Source organism: Lampetra planeri, chromosome 60, assembly GCF_965212315.1.
Source record: "Lampetra planeri chromosome 60, kcLamPlan1.2.h2, whole genome shotgun sequence".
Taxonomy (NCBI): Eukaryota; Metazoa; Chordata; class Hyperoartia; order Petromyzontiformes; family Petromyzontidae; genus Lampetra; species Lampetra planeri.
This window is the reverse complement of record NC_136166.1, coordinates 1102702-1125307: the sequence shown is the minus strand read 5'-3', so window position 1 is coordinate 1125307 and position 22606 is coordinate 1102702. Positions and strand designations below refer to the sequence as shown.

At 52.0% G+C, this 22606-nt stretch overlaps 1 protein-coding gene across 1 annotated transcript in view; it reads right to left on the bottom strand.

The window, feature by feature from the left end:
- Window positions 1–329: 329 nt before the first annotated feature.
- Window positions 330–22606, bottom strand: part of LOC144736285 (cytoplasmic FMR1-interacting protein 2-like) — a gene marked incomplete at its 5' end in the record, with an annotated part of 75866 nt that continues 53589 nt past the window's right edge. The window contains 7 exon segments of the mRNA XM_078618929.1: window positions 330–8619; window positions 9972–10119; window positions 10982–11220; window positions 11802–11896; window positions 12793–12865; window positions 13378–13508; window positions 13932–14022. Of these exon segments, the coding sequence (XP_078475055.1) occupies window positions 8455–8619; window positions 9972–10119; window positions 10982–11220; window positions 11802–11896; window positions 12793–12865; window positions 13378–13508; window positions 13932–14022 (942 nt within the window). The 3' untranslated portion in view covers window positions 330–8454.

Genomic DNA, 22606 nt, shown 5'->3' with positions numbered 1-22606 from the left:
TTTACACCACATGGAGGGGGCAGCACGTGTCAGAGACGCCGTGTGGGCTCGTCGCTGGGAGGGACAGCGCTCGAGACTGACGGCAACCCGAGGGAACTCGCTTGAAGGGCGCCTGGCGGATAGAGACGGAACGGTGAACTCGGCTCGTGCGCAAGTGCTGGAAGGGTCGTTGCACTACAATACTGCGAGCGATGGTCGAGGGCTGCCAAGGGAAGCCTTCATCCAGCAGTGGAATGACAAAGGGGGCTGGTCGTGAACTTCAAATCAATGCCATGGTCGTCGTGCTGCGAGCTAACGTGCACCGGCAAGACAAAGAGCCCATTCCGATGAATAATACATAACCATTTTTATTGTGAGATAGCAAAACTTTATAAATCCATTACCAACTAAGCACTACACATACACATCCCTAGAGCCACACACGTCAATACAGTCAGTATATCGGGATACACGAGTACAAAACCGCGTTTAAATGTTAGTCGTGTGTGTTTAATAGTGTCCTTTCCAAGAGTACAAGATAAAACAGTATATATTTCACGAGCGTTTTTGGTCTCCACCAATCCAAGCGGCAGACAAGATGAGCCTCTCTTTACGTTGTATTTATTCAATAGCACGACGGAATCTGATCGCTTATCAAAAATTGATTTCTTACGCCTGGACGCTCATGCACGTGCGACGCAGCTGAAGCATCTGTCACAGACGTGAACCCTCAGCTGTGAAGATGACACCAGATGGACATAAAGCACGCTCGCCAATCACGAGTCTACCAATGGAAACTCGACGTTCCTATGGTAGAGATGAGCACTCTTGCCTTGGCACTCGATTTACCGACTGCAAGCGACTGATGGAATGGATTTGGTCCTGACAAGGGGTCAAACTCTGGATTAAGCGGTCACGAGCCTGAGGCTTCAACAACTGAGCCGTCCTGGCAGTTCCATAACTGGGTTCTGGTCGACAAAATCGGGTTCGGTCATGGCTAGTGACATTTTTAATATTGCGTTTAAGGCCAGGACTCGCCGAGTAGAAGAACAAGCGATCGGATTGCACCCAGTTGGTCTCGCAGACAAGCAATCGGATTGCACACAGCGAAGTCCTCTAAAAAGCAGCAATTTGATGACACCGAGCTGTAGTCTGGCGAACAAACACAGGACACGGAGCAGGAGGACGCGGAGAGGGAGGGAGCGGAGAGGGAGGACGCGGAGAGGGAGGGCATGGACGTTGGGCTCCTGCGGACATTGTCGCTGGTGACCCCTGTGCTCTTGACCTTTATCGTTTCGTTTCTTAGAATTACTCCCCCCCCACCCCATCCCTCTGTTTACCCTGCCTGGCCAGAACACTTACAAATGCCGCATTGGCGCTCTGACCCAGGACCCATCTGAAGAAGGGTTTCGAGCAGGACGAGGGCAAGTGGGCTCAAAGTGAGTTCATCCTTAATGCCTCTCACACACATATTTGTTTTTACAAAGGTTTAGTTCAAAGGGTCACTTGCTCACACATACAAGAGAAAGAACTTCCGTATAGCCTGAACGTACTGTTGGGACAAGTGCTGTTCGCGAGCAGCATCAATGAAGGCCGGCACACACCCAGCCGGCTTTGTCTCCCCAGTGGCGATATTGACACACCGCAACAGGCCAAGTCCACCTAGGGGAGACCCAGGACCAGTTAAAATATTCCTCACTTATGTTGGCCGTGAGCGGAAATCGAACTCGGGTCGCCAGGTCTGTAGCGCAGAGCGCCAACAGCGACATCAATGCTTTCAGTACAATATTAAGACGCCACTCGATACAACCGTGACAGCAGACAGAACAAGACGCTTCAGTGTGAAGCCAAGATTAAAATCAAGTTGCGTTGCTATTTGGGAACCCACCCAGGAGAAAGCGGCCAAACCGATCCAAGAGCTGCCCGGATCGTGACGATGGTTGAAACGCGCCATTGGTGCAACGCAATGAACAACACCCATGGAGCAACTCGGAACATGCCCAGAGCCATCGGATCTCAGAAGCTAAGCAGAGTTGAGCCCGGATTAGTACTTCGATGGGCGACCGCCGTGCACATTAGGGTGCTGGGTGTCGTGTGGCACAGCGGGGGGCTGCACGGCCACACGCGGAGCGTCGACACTCCACACCTCCACCGAGCAGCAGCACCCAGCGCGGGCAGGCATGGCAACGTGACCCTACCGGAGGTGCACGCCACGGAGACGCCCAACATCCAGCAGTGGATCCACTCAAGGGATCCACTCAAGGGATCCACTAACCTCAGCGGTCGGCAACTAAAATAACAAGGGCATCCAATTTTTTTTCAAATTCAGTAGAAAATGCAATATATTTCAAGAGCCGCAATGCATGCGAATACAAACACACGTCAAGAAGCAGTCTGCATAGAGCCCTCGAGTGGCTCTGGATCCGCAGGTTGCCGACCCCTGCACGAACGGGATGCTCTGAAGGGATGAACGTGTACAATCAGAACTTTCCACCATGGACTTGAGGCTCGTCGTCAGCAGATAGATCCGGCATGATGCAGACACTCGTCGCAAGAACAGTTTTTGCAAGAACCCTTTTCCGTACTAAGTCTAATTAATGTCTACATCTAACACGGAAAGCAAATTGTCAAACGCATTATGTTATAAAGCGGGGAGGTACTACATACACACTCTCTCTTTGTGTGATGAAGGTTATTTAAATGTTTAAACAATATTTTGTTGGTAAAGGAGCAGATGAGTACACATAAATATTCGATTTAAACAACTCTTCCGCGAATTTAAATCTATAAAAGTTAACTCGCAACCTCAAATCATAAGTTTAACTCCTGATGTTGGGTTAACTCACCCCATCAGCCCTCCACCATGTCTACAATTCGTACATTTTTGTCAACAAAAATTTATGTTGATCATCCGACGCAGAGAAAGGTCATGAGGACCTGTTAAAAATGCATCCATTCAACGATTCTTAGGCCCGCAACACCAGCGTCGAATCACGCGTGTAAGAACCGATTATTTAAGACCGACGCTAATTATATCACGACGTCACCTTCATGCTTATGGTTCAAATCAGACGGAACGTGCAACCAGACAGACGAACAAAACATTAACCTTGAATCATTCCTCCAAGTCGTGACGACTCATTGAATTGCTGATTTGAAGCTTTCGTGACTGCAGGAACCCATAGTCTCTGGTTCTTTCGGTAAAGTCACCGAAAGAGCCAGAGAGTATTGAATTGTGCCTCTGTAGTCCACGTTCCCCTCGCTCTGTGCAGGTTCAGTTTGTACGATTTCTGGACACAATGCAGCTAACATAACCTACCCTATCCAAAATTAGCTTTTTGCAATTTGAATTCACTCAGATGCAGTTATGCGGTCGGACGTGGGACAACATTGTGTGTGTGCATTGTGTGTGTGTACTGTGTGTGTACTGTGTGTGTGTACTGTGTGTGTGTACTGTGTGTGTGTACTGTGTGTGTGTGTACTGTGTGTGTGTACTGTGTGTGTACTTTGTGGGGAGCGGTCATTCAGCGGTTAGCGCGCCGCGCGATGAACCTGGCGACCCGAGTTCGATCCCCGCGCACGTCCAACACCAGTGATTATCTGAACCGGTCCTGGGTCTCCCCTAGGTCGACAGAGCCTCAAATGAGTACAGAGTGCAGTGTGTAAACATTGGCAATCGGGAGACAAAGTTTGGTCGTGGTGCTGATCACGCACCCCCTCGTGTGCTGTTCCGGCCTTCATAGGTGCTCACTAACAGCACTTGCCTCAACAGTCTGTTAAGGTTATTAGGGAGATATCTGTCTTTGTCTGTGGACTGTGTGTGTGGACTGGGTGTGCACTGTGTGTGTATTGTGTGTGTGTGTATTGTGTGTGTGTGTGTGTAATGTGTGTGTGTGTAATGTGTGTGTGTAATGTGTGTGTGTGTATTGTGTGGTGTGTAATGTGTGTGTATTGTGTGTGTGTGTAATGCGTGTGTGTGTAATGTGTGTAATGCGTGTGTGTAATGTGTGTGTGTGTATTGTGTGGTGTGTAATGTGTGTGTATTGTGTGTGTGTGTAGTGTGTGTGTGTAATGTGTGTGTGTGTGCACTGTGTGTGTATTGTGTGTGTGTGTAATGTGTGTGTGTAATGTGTGTGTGTGTAATGTGTGTGTAATGTGTGTGTGTATTGTGTGGTGTGTAATGTGTGTGTATTGTGTGTGTGTGTAGTGTGTGTGTGTAATGTGTGTGTAATGTGTGTGTGTGTGTATTGTGTGGTGTGTAATGTGTGTGTGTGTATTGTGTGTGTGTGTAGTGTGTGTGTGTAATGTGTGTGTAATGTGTGTGTGTAATGTGTGTGTGTACTGCGTGCACTTTATGAGCTACTCGGCAGGCAGCTGTCTCCTCGTGTCTTTTTTCGGAACGCATCTCCTACGACTCCTCCTGCTACCGTGTAGAGCGAGCGGACGGCTGTGTTAAAGTGTGGAGCTCCATTACAATGGCTAAAGGGCACTTGTCTACACGGCCGCCCGGACCACATGTTCGCCATGCATGGGCCACCGACCGTCAACAAACGCAAATAAGGCCAAGCCGCTATAATCTGATACTCTGCTTAACGCGGTCAATGCATTTATCACGCAGCCAAGAGAAGCGCACAACTCCGTGGCCCCTCGCACACATGGGGGTGGCGGGATGCGGCTTAAAATCCTGTTACCCGACACAGAACGAGTGGCGATACAGCACAAGGGGTGAATACGTGAATGTTCAAAGGACATTCATTTTCAAGAATTGCCAATATATACAGCAAAATAGAAACTCGGCCAGTATCCACAGGCGTTTCAAATTAAATCTTGGCTTTTTTTGCTTGTCAAATAGATTGGGATAATACACAAGGACTGGCGGTGGCGCAAGGAGGCAGGGGAGGGACTGTCCGGTATTGCACGACAGAACACGTCACTCTGCAGGACAGGCCAAAAGTCAACACGGTGGGAGTACAATGTGCCAAACCTTTTAATTAGGGGGCACCTGTCTGGGCTGCTCGAGAGCCGTCGTCGCCAGTGCCATAAGCTACAGCCCTCATCATCACAACGCTGCTCGTTGATTGCTAAAATACAGGCAGTCCCCAGGTTTCAGAAGATCCGACAAATGGAAATCTGACCTTACAGAAATGCTCCCATAAATCATGCACAAAGTTCCGCGTATTGAACCTTTTTTTACAAGTCAGGTAAGCGCAAGTAGTGCAGCGTGGTGAGGTTGAATACCTTGGAGTGAGGCGTAAGACGGGCAGCCTTATGCCTCGCTCTAGCTCCATTAGGATTAAGGTAAATGGAATTTATCTTGATATTGGGGGAAAATTGTTCAGTTTCCGACATGTAAAATTCGGGTTACGGATCGTTTTCGGGAACATAACCCATCCGTAACCCGGTGACTGTCTCTACTATTCTTACGGTCAAGCTGGAAATGGAAGCACACGCAGAACGAGGGGAAACGTTTCTTACAATCCCCTCCCCACCCCTCCCTGACTACATACAGCACAGTCTGTGTTGATCAGCTGGTTGTAGGTGGTGGAGTAAAATGTGGGAAAATCCCACCTCTTCCAAAAACGTCTGGCCAGCATGAAGGTGTAGGCCAAAATTACTAGCTTAGCATGTAGCCTTCCGTGACCAATATTATACATAAAGGTGTTTTTGGGTTAGATCGCGTAAATATTATTGTGTCATTATGAGCAAAAAAATTACACTTCTAGAGGGGCCTCTCTCCAGCGTTTGCCCCAGTGGAGGCCCTTCCGCGGCGTGACTAGGGCAATGCAGCGCTGCGCATTTACCTCGCTTTAAAACGCACAAGTAGAGCGCGAGGAGGCGGTGGAGGAGGAGGGGGGAGGAGGAAGCACATTCCGTGGGCGCCGCTCGTCGCACGCGGCGGCGCTGTTTAAACACGCGCTTGGTCAACCAACTGCACGTCCCTCGTGTGGCTTTTTTCTATATAAAGGCCAAGCGGAGGAATCCGGGTTCATGAGATCCACACGTGGTATTTGTTAAAACCTCCCCGTTGATATTTGATGCGTACAAAACAGCAGGGGGGGGGGGAGTGCAACAACGGATCACGCTGCGCCACGGCATTTCCACTCCTCGTCAATCCACTGTGCATCGCATTTGGACACGAAAATAAGCTAGCTCTGCCAAGGCTTTGACCAAAAAGCAAACGACAGCGAACCCCTCAGCCCAGCCTGCTAATGCAAAGCCACACATGTGCCCGCACTCCGCTCAGCATCAATATCCAAGGGGGGAAAACCCAAACTCTTATTTGGTAACAGTTAAAAGGCTTTCCGCAAACAGCATTACCGTATTCTCCAGATTATAAGATGCTCACGAAAAGTAAGACGCGATCCTAAACTTGTAGCCGGTGTCAATGTTACACAAATGTGGTCACACAAACACAGACAACGACATCGAATCGATTACAAACACAGGAAACAACTATTGCGTCTTACAATCCGGAGAGTACAGACATTCTAACTTGACGTGCACTCCGCATTTGCACTCTCACACACTACCCAGCATCATTGTCCGCTGCATAAACCAAAACCCACTCACAATGCACACCCACATCTGTGAAACGCATCCCCCAATACAGTGCTAAGAAAAGGAAATAAATTACTAATGCCAATTTTACGTTTGGTCTGGTGGTAAGGCGTTTGCTGGAGACGAGATTAAGGCACATTGACAGGGCACTGCATAAAATGCCATCGAGTCCTCGTCCCATTCTAGACCACATCCAACAGTGAGGCATCATCTGTATAATTATTATCAAGCCCACTCACGAAAAACGCAATGTTAACGTTCTATGCGAGTGACACAAGGCACAGCCGGACACAGTGACCAGACACTTTCAAATCTGCAGGAATGGCGCGTAGACCGAATGCGCCCTCAACTCGGAGATGCCTCGATTAAAGGGAAGATGCAACCCAAACATTGCACGGCTCTTACTGCGGAGCTGCATGCATAAGTTGTGTGAGTCAGGCAGTCTGAGACCAGAGTTTTAAGTTTGCGAATGAAAACAAAAGAAAAAGTATCCCAACTGCCACCATCGGCAGTGTAGCTGCCGTACATGCAGGGCATTGTGGGGGAGCCGGAACTATGGAGACATCGTGTGCAGTGCATTGTGGGAGCCGGCATGACAGCTACAGTTCACAGTGCATTGTGGGAGCCAGCCAAGGAATGTTTGAATGTAAATGGCTGCCTTTGGTCCGGGAGACGAGATGGGTTATGAGTTTAAGTTCTGACGTCCTATTCACCGCAGACGGGCAGCATTTCCCTCTGCCGTAGACAAGCAAACGAGGAAACTGCGAGTTTGTGTTGCATCTCCCTTCAGCCTACGTCCACATAAGTGTGGTGAGGTGACCCGGGTCGGACTCCCTACCTCTCGAAGAATGTTCAAGGCGGTGATAATGAAACACAAAAGCCTTGGCTAGTGTGTTAAGTGTGAATGACAGTATCAGCATCTCCAATCCTGTGCGGAGTCTCACACTCAAGACTCCGCGCACAGGCAGGTAAGCAGCCTACTTTCTGCATTGCTTTCTCAAGGCACCTCTTTTTTCCCTGCGTGTGGATTCCCCACGCACGATTCCGGGCCGACCGCCGCACCCGCTAACAGTGCATCATCACCGACTCGCCCGGGAGAGAGCGCACGCGCCTGTACAGCACTCACCGTTTACAAAACTATATCCCAATACAGCAAACAGGCAGAAGAGATTCAAGCGGCGAAGTTACAAAAGGGGACCTTGAGGGACACCTCCAAGGAGCCATTTTCGATCAGGAAGACCTTGGGGAGGTCCTCGAGGTCTCTATATTTGGAGTTTGTGTGTCTCTGCCCGTGGTCACGTGGATTTTTCTCTGGGTCCTCCAGTATTTCCCTCCACATTTAGAATCAACAGGGGTTTATAGAGTATTTGGCTGTTATACATTTCCATGTCATGATAAGCCACTTCGTTGAGCTAGCATTTGTTGCCAGGTTACTTCTGAAAAAGAGCTGCATAGGTCAGTGGGCCTTACCTGGTAAAATAAAAAGTTAGTTTAGTTTATAACCGCATCTATGACAGGATGGGTAAGGAAGAGGCTCTTATTCTTCTCCATAGCAGACAGAAGCTCTTTAGCTACGACCACTCGGATAGGAAGGGCCCTCGCCGCTCTAAACGTCAACCATTACATATTCGTCCCAAAAGCGTTATAAAGAAAAAGAAGCATTCAATAAAAAAAGGGAAAAATCAAGCTGCGGAGTAAAAGTCAGCAGCCCCTTGACTTGCAGTCCAGAGGCTGCTGGTTCGATTCCACACCTCCCGGCACGACGGTTGCAACCACAGGCAAGAACCGCCAGAGAGAGGTAACGAGCCGTATTTCCCATTTACCTCCCTCTCACCGGCTCCCTCTCTCTATACTGCACTCCCGTTCCGCCCCCCGAGCCTCCGCCGCCCCCCCCCCCTCGGTCTCCGGCTCCGCGTTTCAGTTGCTGGCGAGCGAGTGGTGGATGGGCGGCTGGAAGCAGCGCACGTGCTCAATGGGCATGGCCTCGGCGTCGGCCGCCTTCAGGTACTTGCCGAGCGTGGCGAAGATCTCGTTGTTGAGGCTCTGGTACTTGCGGATCCGCTCCACCATCCGCTTCAGCGGCTGCAATGACAGAGTAACCGCACACGCATTTGGCATCGCACAAATCGGGAGGGGGGGGGGCGGTCGCCACAGATAAAATTCACGTCAAATATAAAAAGAATCGAATTATCGGATTTTGAGACGATGGCCGACGGTCGAGCATCCCGCCTCCCGACAGAGCGGCAGCCGCCGAAGGGAACGCGACGGAGAGAGATGGCAAAGTCTTGAGGAAGCCTTCGTCCAGCAGTCGAATGAGCATGGCTGATGATGAAGATGATTCTCAGAACCAAAATCTGAATATTTTTTATACTGGAGGAGGAATTCGATGAGCTACAAAGCTCGTTAACACAGATGCCCAGTAGGGGCACGGGGTCAGAACGTCCACAACAACAAACAGTGCACAAACACGATAGCAGTGCGAAATACAAGAAAGGTGAACATCACCCAAACACGTACAAATAAAACTACAGTAAACCAGTCCCATCCTACCAGGCAAAGCCCACCGAGGTATTAACTCATTTTTCAGAAGTGGCCTGGCTATTACAAATGATAGCTCAACAAAGTGGCTCATCATTGGACATTTACAGCACCAAAATAATCTAAATAATCTCAATGCACGCTTCATTTTTCTATGTGTTCGATTGTTACGTGTCATTGTTTGTGCAGAAAATGTTATCGTTTTAATGAATGTAAATATTAATAATTGCAATGTTTAAGATAAACACAAAGTTCTGTTGCAATAATTTTTACGTGACCATGCGGTTTAATTGTAATAATTAAATCAAAATCAGACTTGATGCCGCAGAAGGAATCCGATGAGATATGAAGCTATTTTTCACAGATGTCCAGTAGGGGTGGGTGAGACATTTACAACAACAACACAAAAAAAAGGAATAGAAAAATTCAATAAATAAACATTAAAAAGTAAAGACGTGCATTTACAAATTGCAAAAGAACAAACACTCTATTTTGTCAACACTAAATGCAAGCTTTGGCAAGGCAACAAAGCAACAACAGTTCCATACCACACCAAAACAACAACAACAACAGTCCCAGATCACACAAGACAACAACAACAGTCCCAGACCACACCAAGACAACAACAACAGTTCCAGACAACACTAAGACAACAACAATAATCCCAAACCACACCAGGACAACAACAACACAGTCCCTCAATTACTTTGCACAACATAATAGAAATATTGATACACAGATAAGGGTGAAAGCCACAATTTGCAAATGAATTAAGCACAAGTAAAACCACTAACGATGGCAGGAAAAGCGCGCCAGTGACGCCATGGTTCCTGGGACCCTGAACAGAGCCGGCTGCGAGCCTCCGACCTGGGGCTCGCACAGCTTCGCCGACTCACCACGTTCTTGATGACGTCATCCTTGCCGTCGTGCCTCTGCACCTTGAGCAGGTGGTAGCAGAAGTCCAGCATGTCGAACTGCCTCTGCTGGCCCAGCAGCATGATGATGGAACAGCCGGCCCAGTGAAGGCCATCCCCAAAGCACTGCCTGTGAACAACAAAGGTTTACACACAAGATACACAACCGGATACAAAGACAAAGATCCTCCAGTATAGCCTTAACAGACTGTTGGGGCAAGTGCTGTTAGCGAGCGCCTATGAAGGCCGGCACGGAACACGAGGGGGTGTGTGGCCAGCACCATGCCCAACCGCCTTTGTCTCCCCAGTGACGATGTTTACACACCGCACAAGGTACTCATTCGAGGCTGAGTCGACCTAGGGGAGGCCCAGGACCGGTTCAAATAATCGTCACTGGTGTTGGCCGGGTTCGTAGCGCGCTAATCGCTACACTACCGCTCCCTACCACAACAACCAGATACACAACCGGACACACAGCCAGATACACAGATACACAATCAGATACACAACCGGATACAACCAGAGATGCAAGACACTGATCCCCTGTATAGACTTTTAAAGCTGCCGGGTCAATTGCGAGCATCTATGAAAGCCGGCACGGTACAATAGAGCACAGACGGCAGCTTGGCCAGCACCATGCCTGGCCACTTTTGTCTCCCCAAGGGTACACACGTACAATACATTTAAAATACAGATACACAAGCACAGGTACAAATACAGATTCCCGTATAGACAAGCACCGTCAGTGAGCAACTATTGTGGCTGGCACGGCGCACGAGGGAGTGGTGTGGTCATCAAGTGAGGAGGTGATGTGTTCAACAGCCGAGTCATTGAGTGAGAAGGTGATAGGATCAACACGCAGATCCGAGTAAGGCGATATGTCCAACACGCAGATCAACGAGTGTACAACGGGTTAAGCGTTTGGTTTGACGTTATTCAAAACACCGCCGCCACCACCACCGTGGACGTAAATGGCAAGCGGCAGAACTCACTCGGTGGTGAACTCGTTGGTGCCCACGGGGATGCAGTAGACGAACTGCATGGCGCTCCACAGGCGGTGGAGCTGGCAGCAGTCGTCCACGTGCATCACGCCGTTGGTGGGGGGCGGCCCCCGCCACACAGGGTCGTCCAGGTAGGCGCGTACGCGCGACAAGATCACCTCGAACATGGAGAGGCCACAGCAGAGCCGCTCCTTTGTCAGCAGGTCGCCCTCGCGTGCAATCGCTATTTGCTGTGGCGAGACACACGCACAAAGATCATCCGTGTAGTTTCTAACAGACCGTCGGAGCGAGTGTTGTTAGCGAGTTCTTATGAAGGCTGGCACGGCACACGAGAGAGTGGTGGGTGGCCAGCACCACACCCGGCCGAACAGCAACGATTGCACACCCCACCAGGTATCCATTTGAGGCCGAGTCAATGCGCAGGCACACATTAAATGACAAGGCACGTGAGGTCATGAAGATTACTGAGCGTGCAGTGTCACTCCACTGTGGCAATGAGCAAGGCTCCACTCCTGCGACCTGTGCAAGCGCCCGCTCTTAAATATTTACGGGCCAAGCGGTTCAAAAGTTCGATGGAGCCGAGTTGGCATCGCCAGGTCCTGGATTCGAACACAGGCACGGCGAGCCAGGGCCTCCACCGGGCGTTCACGCGTCGCAAGCCGGTCTCACCCTGCCCTCCAATGACAAACACCGATGTTGCTAGTTCTTAAAGAGGTCCAAACACAGCGGCAGCAGAGACGGGGCAGCCTCCCATCAGTAGACCGGCCGATTCGCCAGCCACTGGGGACGACAGCTGGCACTGCGGAGTCACCTGAGGGGTCCCTAGCCTCTCGATGAGCGGCACGAGGTGCAGGGGCTGGTACTTGCTCTCCAGCCGCTTCATCTTCGCCTCCAGCTTCTCCCCCTCTGTGCACGCAAACCACAAACGATCAACGAGTCTCAGATAAAAACATAAAATCAGTTTTCTTCTATAAAGTAATCTGACGGCGTAAAATTATTACGTAATAATAAAATTATCATTTAACACTTGAACATGTGGCACATTACGTAAAAATGTAACGTGTCTTCATTCTAAAAATGCTGCATCACCCGCAACGGCACGATGCCACGGTTGGTGGAGAGCAGGTGTGGCATTGGGAAGGCGATTTCACATCCTGTGACATCATTTTTTTTGTCAAAATGGAACTGTTTTTAGTTTGTTCTGAAATTCTGCACTTCGGCCCAATAAAAAAAAAAATTCAGCTTCATTGCCAGATTTTGGAGAGAGAAAAAAATAAATCGGCCCAATTTGCCAAATTAGATAAATTTGGAAGCCACACGACAACATCACACCCTACTGGCAGACTCTGGCCCACTTGCTGGCTGCTGCTGCAGCTCCGTTTAGCTTGTGAGCGACAGCTGCCGGCAGGGCCACCTGCTGCCGGATGCCCGCGAAATGTGCCGCAAAGGGCTTGTGGGGTACAATAATTATAATTGACATTTATAAAGCGCAATTCATCCAATGATCTCAGTGTGCCATTCATGAATTTAGGAAATATAAATAGTGCAGAGTCCACTGGTCATACATGGGAAGTGTAGGCTAGGCCACATTGTTTCGGTCTTTAGAGAAAACCGAAATAAGGTGGGTGACCTCGCCTGCGTTACCACAGGTGGCAGGGCGTTACATAGTCTTGGCGCACCTCCGATTAGCACGGTTGGCTATGTACGATGCGAAAGAAGTTCCACATACATAATCCGTACATTGCGTGGTGGTACTGATGGGGAGCATGAAAGGCGAAACGGTCGCAGTGGTGCGGCCTCACCTTTTACGTGGACGCGGGGCAGAATGTTCTGGAAGGGCGCGGCATGCAGGAGATCACACACCTCCTCTTGTGACTACAGGGGGGGAAAGCCACCAGCACTTTGTTTTAGTAGCGATGCGCGCGCAGCCCACGTAGGCCTCGGTCGTGCTCGACACACGAGAGGCTGCGTGAGCAGAGTATACTACTTGTGGGCACGTGTGGAGGAGGGGATGGGGAGTCTACTCTCGGTTAACAGAGCGACAGTGATACACGAGCCATCCAAGCGTCCGTACCCCTTGTCTACTGGGTACTAAACGAACCAGGTGTCCTTATACTTTAAGTTCTTACTCTATTAATCGCCCGTTGAAACCCGAGACCCTCTTACTACATTAATAAAGCACTTAACACCATCACTTTCCCGCTCAGGTGTCTTATAATGAACCAGGTGTCTTAGAGGTAAAGGCGAGTGTCCCGAGTCTCATTTACAGCACGGCAGCAGTGGTGACAGCAATGACAGCGGCAGGTATAAGGGGACACGTGAACATGAAGGAACATCATCAAACAACGACGAAGAAGGTGGAGTGGAGCGAGCGGTGTGCAGCTCACTAGACTCTGCTCAATGAGGAGGCAGAAGAGGATGGCGTTGCCGACTTCGCGCAGACTCTGGAAGACGTCGGTCTTGAGCTCGGCGTATTCCACGATATCCTTGAGCTGGTGGTGGAAGAACTCCAGGATTCCTGTGCCACCAAACCAACGGGGTCACAACCAGGAGTGTATTTCCCACTCAGTAAAGCCCGTTGAGCTAAGAAGCGTTCCACAATTACAGATTAAAAAGAACTTAATAACCGCAATTATGTTGTAAAAATACATTCAAGATAAAAATTTCGTGATTTTAATTGGGCGATTTTAAGATAATCGTCACTGTTGTTAGCCGTGAGCAGAAATCAAACTCGTCTGGCTGGGTTCGTAGTGCCGCGCGCTAAGCCCTGCACTATCGCTCCCCACACAAAAGCGACACACAAGTGTACACATACACACACACGTGTGCATGGCAACATAAACATGGCACAAGTGACGTCACGTGGCCCCTACGAATTATATTCAGCGGCCCACAGGGAGCCACAGCCGAATATCCCTGGGCACAGGGGACGAGCACCGACCTGGGGAGCCGTACTCGTAGCGCGGGAGGCGACAGATCTTGGGCATCACCTCCATCAGCGTCTTTACGTACTGCAGGATGGTGCCCTGCAGCTGTGGGACAATGGACGCACAGTGCAGGAGACAGACGAAGTTAACCACAACCCCCTCCCCGCACAGTCCCTTCACAGTCCTACGCTGCGGACAACAGACTCGGTTTTCGGATAAATCCGTATAATCACAAAATCGGAATCCGATATTAATTTTTTTGGAAGATCTGCATTTTGGTTTTGAATCTATAACAAAGTGTGATGTCACAAGGCACCACTGGCGGAGCCAGTGGGGTGGGGGGGGGGGTGGCACGTGCCCCCCCAATGATCCGATCGAAATCCCTACTTTTGATCGGATAATTGGGGTTTATTAGTAATAAATCGTGATTTTGCGACCCCCACTGCCACTGTGTAGCATATTATTATGCGCCAGGGATTCTATGAGATGATAGGACAATAGTCTGGGTCCATAATTGGCAATAAGTAACGGCAAAGCAGTTATAAGTGACTAATGGAATTGTGCACAGTTGCGTATAGAGTCCACGACTTCCCTGAAGGCAAACACATTCAGTGAGCGCGATGCCAATCACACAACGTGGTTCGAATTCGACCCTCGATCGATGGCTGCGCCATCGCCGCACACACGTCGAATAAAACGCAAGGGACAAGTCCATACTTACTACAACTCTGATCATTTTTTATTGCTGGAGGGGTTGCCCCCCCCCACCTGAAAATCCTGGCTCTGCCATTGCAAGGCGCCACGGTGGCGAGATGTCAACTACCTTGCCTGACGCCTGTATATTTGGAGTTTGCATGTTCTCCCCGTGGTCGTGTGGATTTTTCTCCAGCCCTCCGGTTTTTCCCTTCACATTTAGTAAACATGCTTTTAGGGTATTTGGCTGCTATAAATTTCCACACGATAAGCAACTTCGTTGAGCTATCATTGATGGCCAGGTCGCTTCTGAAAACGAGCTATATAGCCCAGTGGACCTTACCTGGTAAAATTGATAAATATTTTAGTAGTTCCATTATGCAAATCTTACCAGAATTGCACTGAAATAGGTTGCAGAATTAAGAGTAGTCTGTTAACTTGTGCAAACAATACGATTATGATTCTTCTTCTTGGTTCTTTCGGTAAAGTCACGTAGAAGGGAAGTAATAAAATAATAAAAATAAAACATAATAAAACAATTCTCACGACGTTTCGGCCACAACGCAAGCAGCCGTCCTCAGGCGAAGAATGAGAACATTATCAAGCTAGGAGCTTATATAGGTGAAGTATTGGAAAATGACGGCAGGAAACTCCTTGACGGGAACACACTTCTTTTATTAAATCTTGACTTGTAACAATACAACGCGTGGCCTCTCTTCTTCACACTGCACTTCTCTTGACTCAGGATTCTGTGCTGCCGGCTCTCTGTGCCTCGTGTAGACTCCGCGCCTCGGCTACACTCCTCTCTCGCCTCGTGTAGACTCTGCGCCTCTGCTACACTCTCCACTCGCCTCGTGTAGACTTTGCACCGCTCTCGCTGGCTACACCGTATGCATACTCGGCTCGTGCAGACCTTCCTCTCTCGCTGGCTACACCGTATGCATACTCGGCTCGTGCAGACCGTTCTCTCTCGCTGGCTACCCACTACACATTACTCAGCTCGTGTAGACCGTTCTATCTCGCTGGCTACACACTACACATTACTCAGCTCGTGTAGACCGTTCTATCTCGCTGGCTACACACTATACATTACTCAGCTCGTGTAGACCGTTCTATCTCGCTGGCTACACACTATACATTACTCAGCTCGTGTAGACCGTTCTATCTCGCTGGCTACACACTATACATCACTCAGCTTCTACTCTCCCTTACTCTCCTCTCCGGGCTCTATCTCTGCACCTTCCTCTTCATTCTTAGATGGTTCCACTTCCCCCCCTGCTCCTCTGTGCATCACCTTATATACCCCTTCTTCCCGGGAGACGGAGCGGATGCGGACCTCAACGTCGGCACCGCTCCTCAGTTACCCAATCCCCACGCTCTATCCCCACGATCCGGTTCCGCTCAGCGCGTGTTTCCACTCCCCAACCAATCACACCGCGCTGCTACCCGATCACTCCCTCTGGGCGCGTCACCGGCACACAGCCAATCAGCAGCACTACCCCCACCCGCGCACTGACGCCTGCTCCTCCCCGTCAGCGCGCGTCACCGCACACACACCCGTACATACGCGCTGGCACACGACATATACACCCAGCGCGTATCACCACTACATCACCCCCTCCCACATAGCTCGCAGCCGGCCCGGCTGCTAACAACAACCAACCGCGACGATAAAACGACAATCAACAAAAAAAAACCCCGTAACCCCCCGAGTGTGCCCCGTAACACAACACAACAACAACAACAACAAGAATAACTATGTACAGATTGACAATGAACCCGAAAAGTCAACAATAACACGATACGAGCAAATTCGAAACGAACGCGCCCCACGTCCCTGCGACTACACGCAGTGACGAGGCGCTCCAACTGCCCCGACTCCTCACGAGGCAGGTCATGCAAAGTAGCACGACCTGGCGCGAGTCCGTCTGGCTGGTCCATCGTATGGGGCGGGACACTGACGACCGTCCGGCGGTTCCGGCTGCTCCAGACGGCGCGGAACGGGCCTGAAAGGGCCGGCCCCGCCGCGGAGATCCGGCCGCCGGTGATCGGCAGCTGTCAGTTCCGAGACACCTGGGAGCAGATCAGGCGAAAATACGTGTGGATCAGGCAGAGACATTTCCCCCTCTGGGTCGCCGGTCACGTCACACGCCCGGCCATCACGACACAAGGGGAGGCCATATGGAGGCGAGAACGGTTTCAGTCGGGAGGGGTGAACGTACCACCGGCGCTTTCCCCACTTTATCTGAACGCACTGGGGCCGTGCAACGCGCACGACCTCCACGGGTCCCCTCCACGGTCTCAACAATTTAGGCGACGTAGCCAAGGGCGCCTGAGGGCAATGCAGCCAGGCCCTGTCACCTGGTTTCCATTCGTGCATGGACACCTTCCGTGCCCGCAACCGTTCATTAGCAATTTGGCGAGCCCGCGAATTAAGCCGCGCGGCCTCCCTCGCCTCTGTCAGCTTGTGAATATTAAACTTAATATGTTCTGCCAAATTAGAATTAGTTCGTGGAGCGGACAGGCCAAGTTGCGTTTCTATTGGCGGGTCAGCTTCCCGACCGTACATCAGATAGAATGGGGAAAACCCCGTAGCTGCATGGGGGGCCATTCTATACGCAGCAAGGACTCCCGGGACCTGCAGGTCCCAATCTACATGTGCCTCGCACACCTGCTGGCACAGCATGGAAGTCAAGGTTTTGTGGAGTCTCTCCACCATCCCGTCAGTCTGCGGGTGGTACGGGGAGGTACGCACCTTCTTGGTACCCAACAGATCGCACACCTCTTGCAACAATTTACTCGAAAATTTTTTACCTTGGTCGGTCAGCAGGCGTTCGGGAGCCCCTTTGTCCAGGACATAGCCCTGGACGAAGGCATCCGTCACAGCCGCTGCCGACTGGTTAGCGAGAGGCCACGCCATAGGCCATCGGGTAAAGTATTCGACCCCCACTAACAAATATTTATTCCCTCTCGGCGTGACTGGGAAGGGCCCCAAAATATCGAGTGCAACGAGCTCGTTGGTACGCGAGACCTGAATAGATTGCAGCGGTGGATTAGCTGCCACGGCCGGTGGTTTACGCCCGGCGCACTCAACGCACCCCTTCAGAATATGCACCACATCACTTCCCATTCCCGGCCAGTAATAGTCACGCTGAAGCAGGGCAAGCGTCTTGTTAACTCCCAAGTGCAAGAGGCGTTCGTGTGCCGCCAAGACAACCCTCCCCCTCACAGCGGAAGGCACCACGAGTGCGTTCCGCCGGGACAAACTGTCCCATTTCAATAACACGCCCCGCTCAAGTACATAGGAGCCGGTACGCTCCTGGTCCCCCTCGGGACCCCCAACCTTGCGGCGCAATGCTAGCAGCGAGCTGTCCGCCATCTGGAGGCGGCCCCATTCGCTGAGCGACAGCGAGAGCAGCGAGTCCCGACCCTGAGAGGCAGTGGAATCATCCCCGATCGGTGCGCCCGCTGTCGCAGCCAGTGCCCCCATCTCCCCCGCAAGCGTCGGTTTACAGCGCGCCGATCCCGACAAACACGCGCATTCATCACAAGGCAACAACCGCGACAAGCAATCGGCATTCGTGTGTCGCAACCCCTTACGGTACGTAGTCGTAAACTGATAGTCCTGGAGGACTTCCAACCAACGCGACAACTGGCCCGAGGGCTGGGCGACCCTCAATGAATACTGTAGTGCCGCGTGGTCCGTTCGGACTGTAAAGTGACGACCATAAAGATATGGCCTAAACTGTTGCACAAAAAAAACAATGGCAAGCAGCTCGCGACGGGTGACACAGTAGCGCTGCTCCGCCGGAGACAACACCCTACTACCGTAGGCGACAACTCTTTCGACACCCCCAACGACTTGGGATAGCACCCCCCCAATGCCCGTGTTGCTAGCATCCGTGTCCAGCAAAAAGGGACTGGCAAAATCGGGATAACACAAGGGTGGGGCACCCACCAAGGCGTCCCGGAGGGAGCGAAACGCGGCCTCCTCCTCTGGTCCCCATTTGAACTTCACTCCCTTCGCCGTTAGAGCGTGCAAGGGTTTTGCAATAGTGGCGAAGTGCTCAACGAACCGCCGATAATAAGAAGCAAACCCGATGAAACTACGCACGTCGGAAACGGACGTAGGTGTCGGCCACGAACCGACACAATCCGTCTTCGCGGGATCGGTGGAGATCCCCGAAGAATCGACAATGTGACCCAAGTATCTAACGGACCTACGAAGGAGGTGACATTTGGCCGGTTTAAATTTCAACTTAGCCGATCGCATTCGCAAGAACACCCCTCTCAATCGCCGGAGGTGTTCCTCAAACGTTTTACTGAAAACAATGACATCGTCCATATAAATCAAGCATGTATCCCACTGCAAGCCCGACAAAACCAGCTCCATAAGTCGCTGAAACGTCGCTGGAGAGGAGTGAAGTCCCATGGGTAACCGGTTAAACTGGAACAGCCCCCCTGGAGTCCGAAATGCTGTCTTAGGTTTCGACTCTTCGTCGAGCGGCAACTGCCAAAACCCCGATAACAAATCAAGAGTCGAAAAATAACGCGCACCAGACAATGCATCGAGGGACTCATCCATCCTGGGGAGCGGATACGCGTCAGCCACAGAGATCTTATTCAGGCGACGGAAATCAACGCAGAATCGCAGGGACCCGTCCTGCTTCTTAACCAGCACAATAGGCGCTCCCCACGGGCTAGAGGAGGGCAAAATAATATCGGCTTCTAGCATATCGTTAACAGCCGACTGAACATGTTCCTTCTCCACGGGACTCAGTCGGAAGGGATTTAGCCTGACCGGCGCCGCATCGCCCGTTTCAATGTGATGGTGCAACAAATCCGTGCACCCAATGTCATACTTATGTTTACTGAATACATCAGAGAATTCAATGAGCAACTCGCGCAGCGCACCCAACTGCGCCGCCGACAAATCGTCCGAGGCGGCACATAACGAATGGACCCACTCAAGGTCTTCCCTTGGTTCAACGTTCCGCGCGGGGCTCGAGCCCACCTGCGCAACCAACCCATCATCCCCAGGAACCTGCGCCGCGTGAGCCAGCACGGTGCCCTGCGGGATGACAGCTGGTCGCGACCCCGCGTTCAAAACCATCACAAACGGATCCCTGTCAGCCCGCACCAAAGTGTGAGCCACCGATAAATCAAGACCCCCGACAGCCTTGTTAGAAGGACCCAAAAGCATACTCTGTCCCGAAGCCTCCCTCACCCATGGTTTTCGCAACCGGAGGGGAATCAACATCTGTGAACCCGGGGGCACTTGCACTGTCTGCGTCGCCACCGCTTGTATCGTAGCGCACGCCGTCCGAATGTCAGTAGGGCCCGTCAAAAATGAAATCCGGCGACCCGATGGCAGTTCAATGCATCGTTGATCGATAAGAATTTTAATGGGCATTTTAGCCAAAAAGTCAGTGCCCAAAAGACACGGAACTGCCAAAGAAGACGAAACGAAAACGGGTCCCGATAATTTGATATCTCCAATGCAAATGGACGCCCTAACCTGACCGATAATGCCCAACGATCCCCCATTAGCGGCGTAAAATGGCACATCAACTGGAAGCAGCGGACGACATTGGACTGGAAGAATATTATAAATGAGGTCCGATATAATAGTTGCCGATGCCCCCGTGTCCACTAACACCCTAATCTCAACCCCATCAATAGATCCCGTAACAACGGACGAACCCGCCGAAGCAGCCACAATTCTATGCCCCAATTCCGCCCATTCAATGTCTCCCTGGTCCCGGCCGAACCCCCCTCGCCGAACCGAATCCCCGAACCTTAACCGGCCCTCCTCCGCCGCAACGCGGCGTCCCATGTGTGCCGAATAAACAGGCCGAGCGTGTGAGGTGCCGCGACTTGCCGGGGATTGTAGAGATGACTTGGGCTCTCGGTCGTCGTCCAGCCGAGCTCCCATGGCGCGCTGCCGCGGAGCGCGGCACCCGGACGCCACGTGGCCCCGGAGGCCGCAGTTATAGCACGTGACGAGGGTCGGAGTAGATCTTGGTTGCTCCGACTTTCGGCCCGATCGCAGAGGCGACCGGGCCCCCGGCCTCCAGTCCCCTGGTCGTCCCGTGGCGAACGCCTCCTCTCGTGGGCTGACGACTTGGGGTTCGGCGACCACCAACCCCGGGGCTGCGACGACAGCAGCGTTGCAACCAACGCCTTGCTTCCGTTGTAGGGCCTCGTGCGCTTGAATACTCGTGGCGACTCTCAAAGAAGAAATATCAATGTCGTCAGCTGTGTTGATAGGGACCCCCAGGTCCTGCGCCAACTTGAGCAGCTGCTCCAAAACCATCGCGTCTTGGCCCTCCTCGTCCATCCGAGGGAACGCAGCATCAGCAAGAGCCAGCAACGCCGTGCGATAGGCCAGCGCGGTCTCCGTGGCCGCTTTCCGTCTTGCGTAGAACTGATGGCGGCATGTAGAGGGAGGCCCGTAGACCCTGGCCAACAAACCCAGCGCATCCTTCAGCGTGGAGCGGTCCGACTTCCGTGCAGCCCTGAAGGCCGCGAGCGCATCGTCGTCCAGCATGGCGGGCAATGCCCGCAGCGCTGTAGCATCGGACCACGCTGACATCTCTTGATGCGCCAAAAACCTTCGCTGAAATTGGCCCCAGTCTCCGCCTTCCGCCTTGAAGGCTGACAATGTGGGCAGGCGCTGCTGAAAAATGAAGTCATCCGCCTCGTGGTTCCTCTCCGCCTGTCCGTCGGTGTCTAAGATGGCGGCTCCAGCAGCAGACGTAAGATGGCGGACCCCCTCGCGCGCTGATGACGTCGATGCGCGCGCTTGGGAACCCACCACCACGTGGCGCTCGCCGTTCCCGCCAAAAGTAGGCCCAGGCGCAATGGCGGGAATCCCCCATTCGTTTTGGCGGGAATCTGCGGGGCGACCTTGTAAAATGTCCCCCACCGTCCCCGCTCCTCCCGACGAGCTGATCTCCGCCAAGATGGACGCGGCGGCGAGCAGCAGCTCCGCCAGTCGGGAGTGCGCCTCACGAAGCCCGGCGTCTGTCCCCGGTCGCTCGGCCGGCGCCGTCGACGGACCCTGCAGCGTGGGCAAGTCCTCTTCCTCACCCCCCGCCACCAGCGGCTCCGAGTCGTCCAGGTCTTCCTCGCGGTCAATCCCGTGGGTCCTACGGGTCTTCCTCGTCTCCATACTTGGAAGCCCGTTTCACTTCTGACGCCAGATGAAGTATTGGAAAATGACGGCAGGAAACTCCTTGACGGGAACACACTTCTTTTATTAAATCTTGACTTGTAACAATACAACGCGTGGCCTCTCTTCTTCACACTGCACTTCTCTTGACTCAGGATTCTGTGCTGCCGGCTCTCTGTGCCTCGTGTAGACTCCGCGCCTCGGCTACACTCCTCTCTCGCCTCGTGTAGACTCTGCGCCTCTGCTACACTCTCCACTCGCCTCGTGTAGACTTTGCACCGCTCTCGCTGGCTACACCGTATGCATACTCGGCTCGTGCAGACCTTCCTCTCTCGCTGGCTACACCGTATGCATACTCGGCTCGTGCAGACCGTTCTCTCTCGCTGGCTACACACTACACATTACTCAGCTCGTGTAGACCGTTCTATCTCGCTGGCTACACACTACACATTACTCAGCTCGTGTAGACCGTTCTATCTCGCTGGCTACACACTATACATTACTCAGCTCGTGTAGACCGTTCTATCTCGCTGGCTACACACTATACATTACTCAGCTCGTGTAGACCGTTCTATCTCGCTGGCTACACACTATACATCACTCAGCTTCTACTCTCCCTTACTCTCCTCTCCGGGCTCTATCTCTGCACCTTCCTCTTCATTCTTAGATGGTTCCACTTCCCCCCCTGCTCCTCTGTGCATCACCTTATATACCCCTTCTTCCCGGGAGACGGAGCGGATGCGGACCTCAACGTCGGCACCGCTCCTCAGTTACCCAATCCCCACGCTCTATCCCCACGATCCGGTTCCGCTCAGCGCGTGT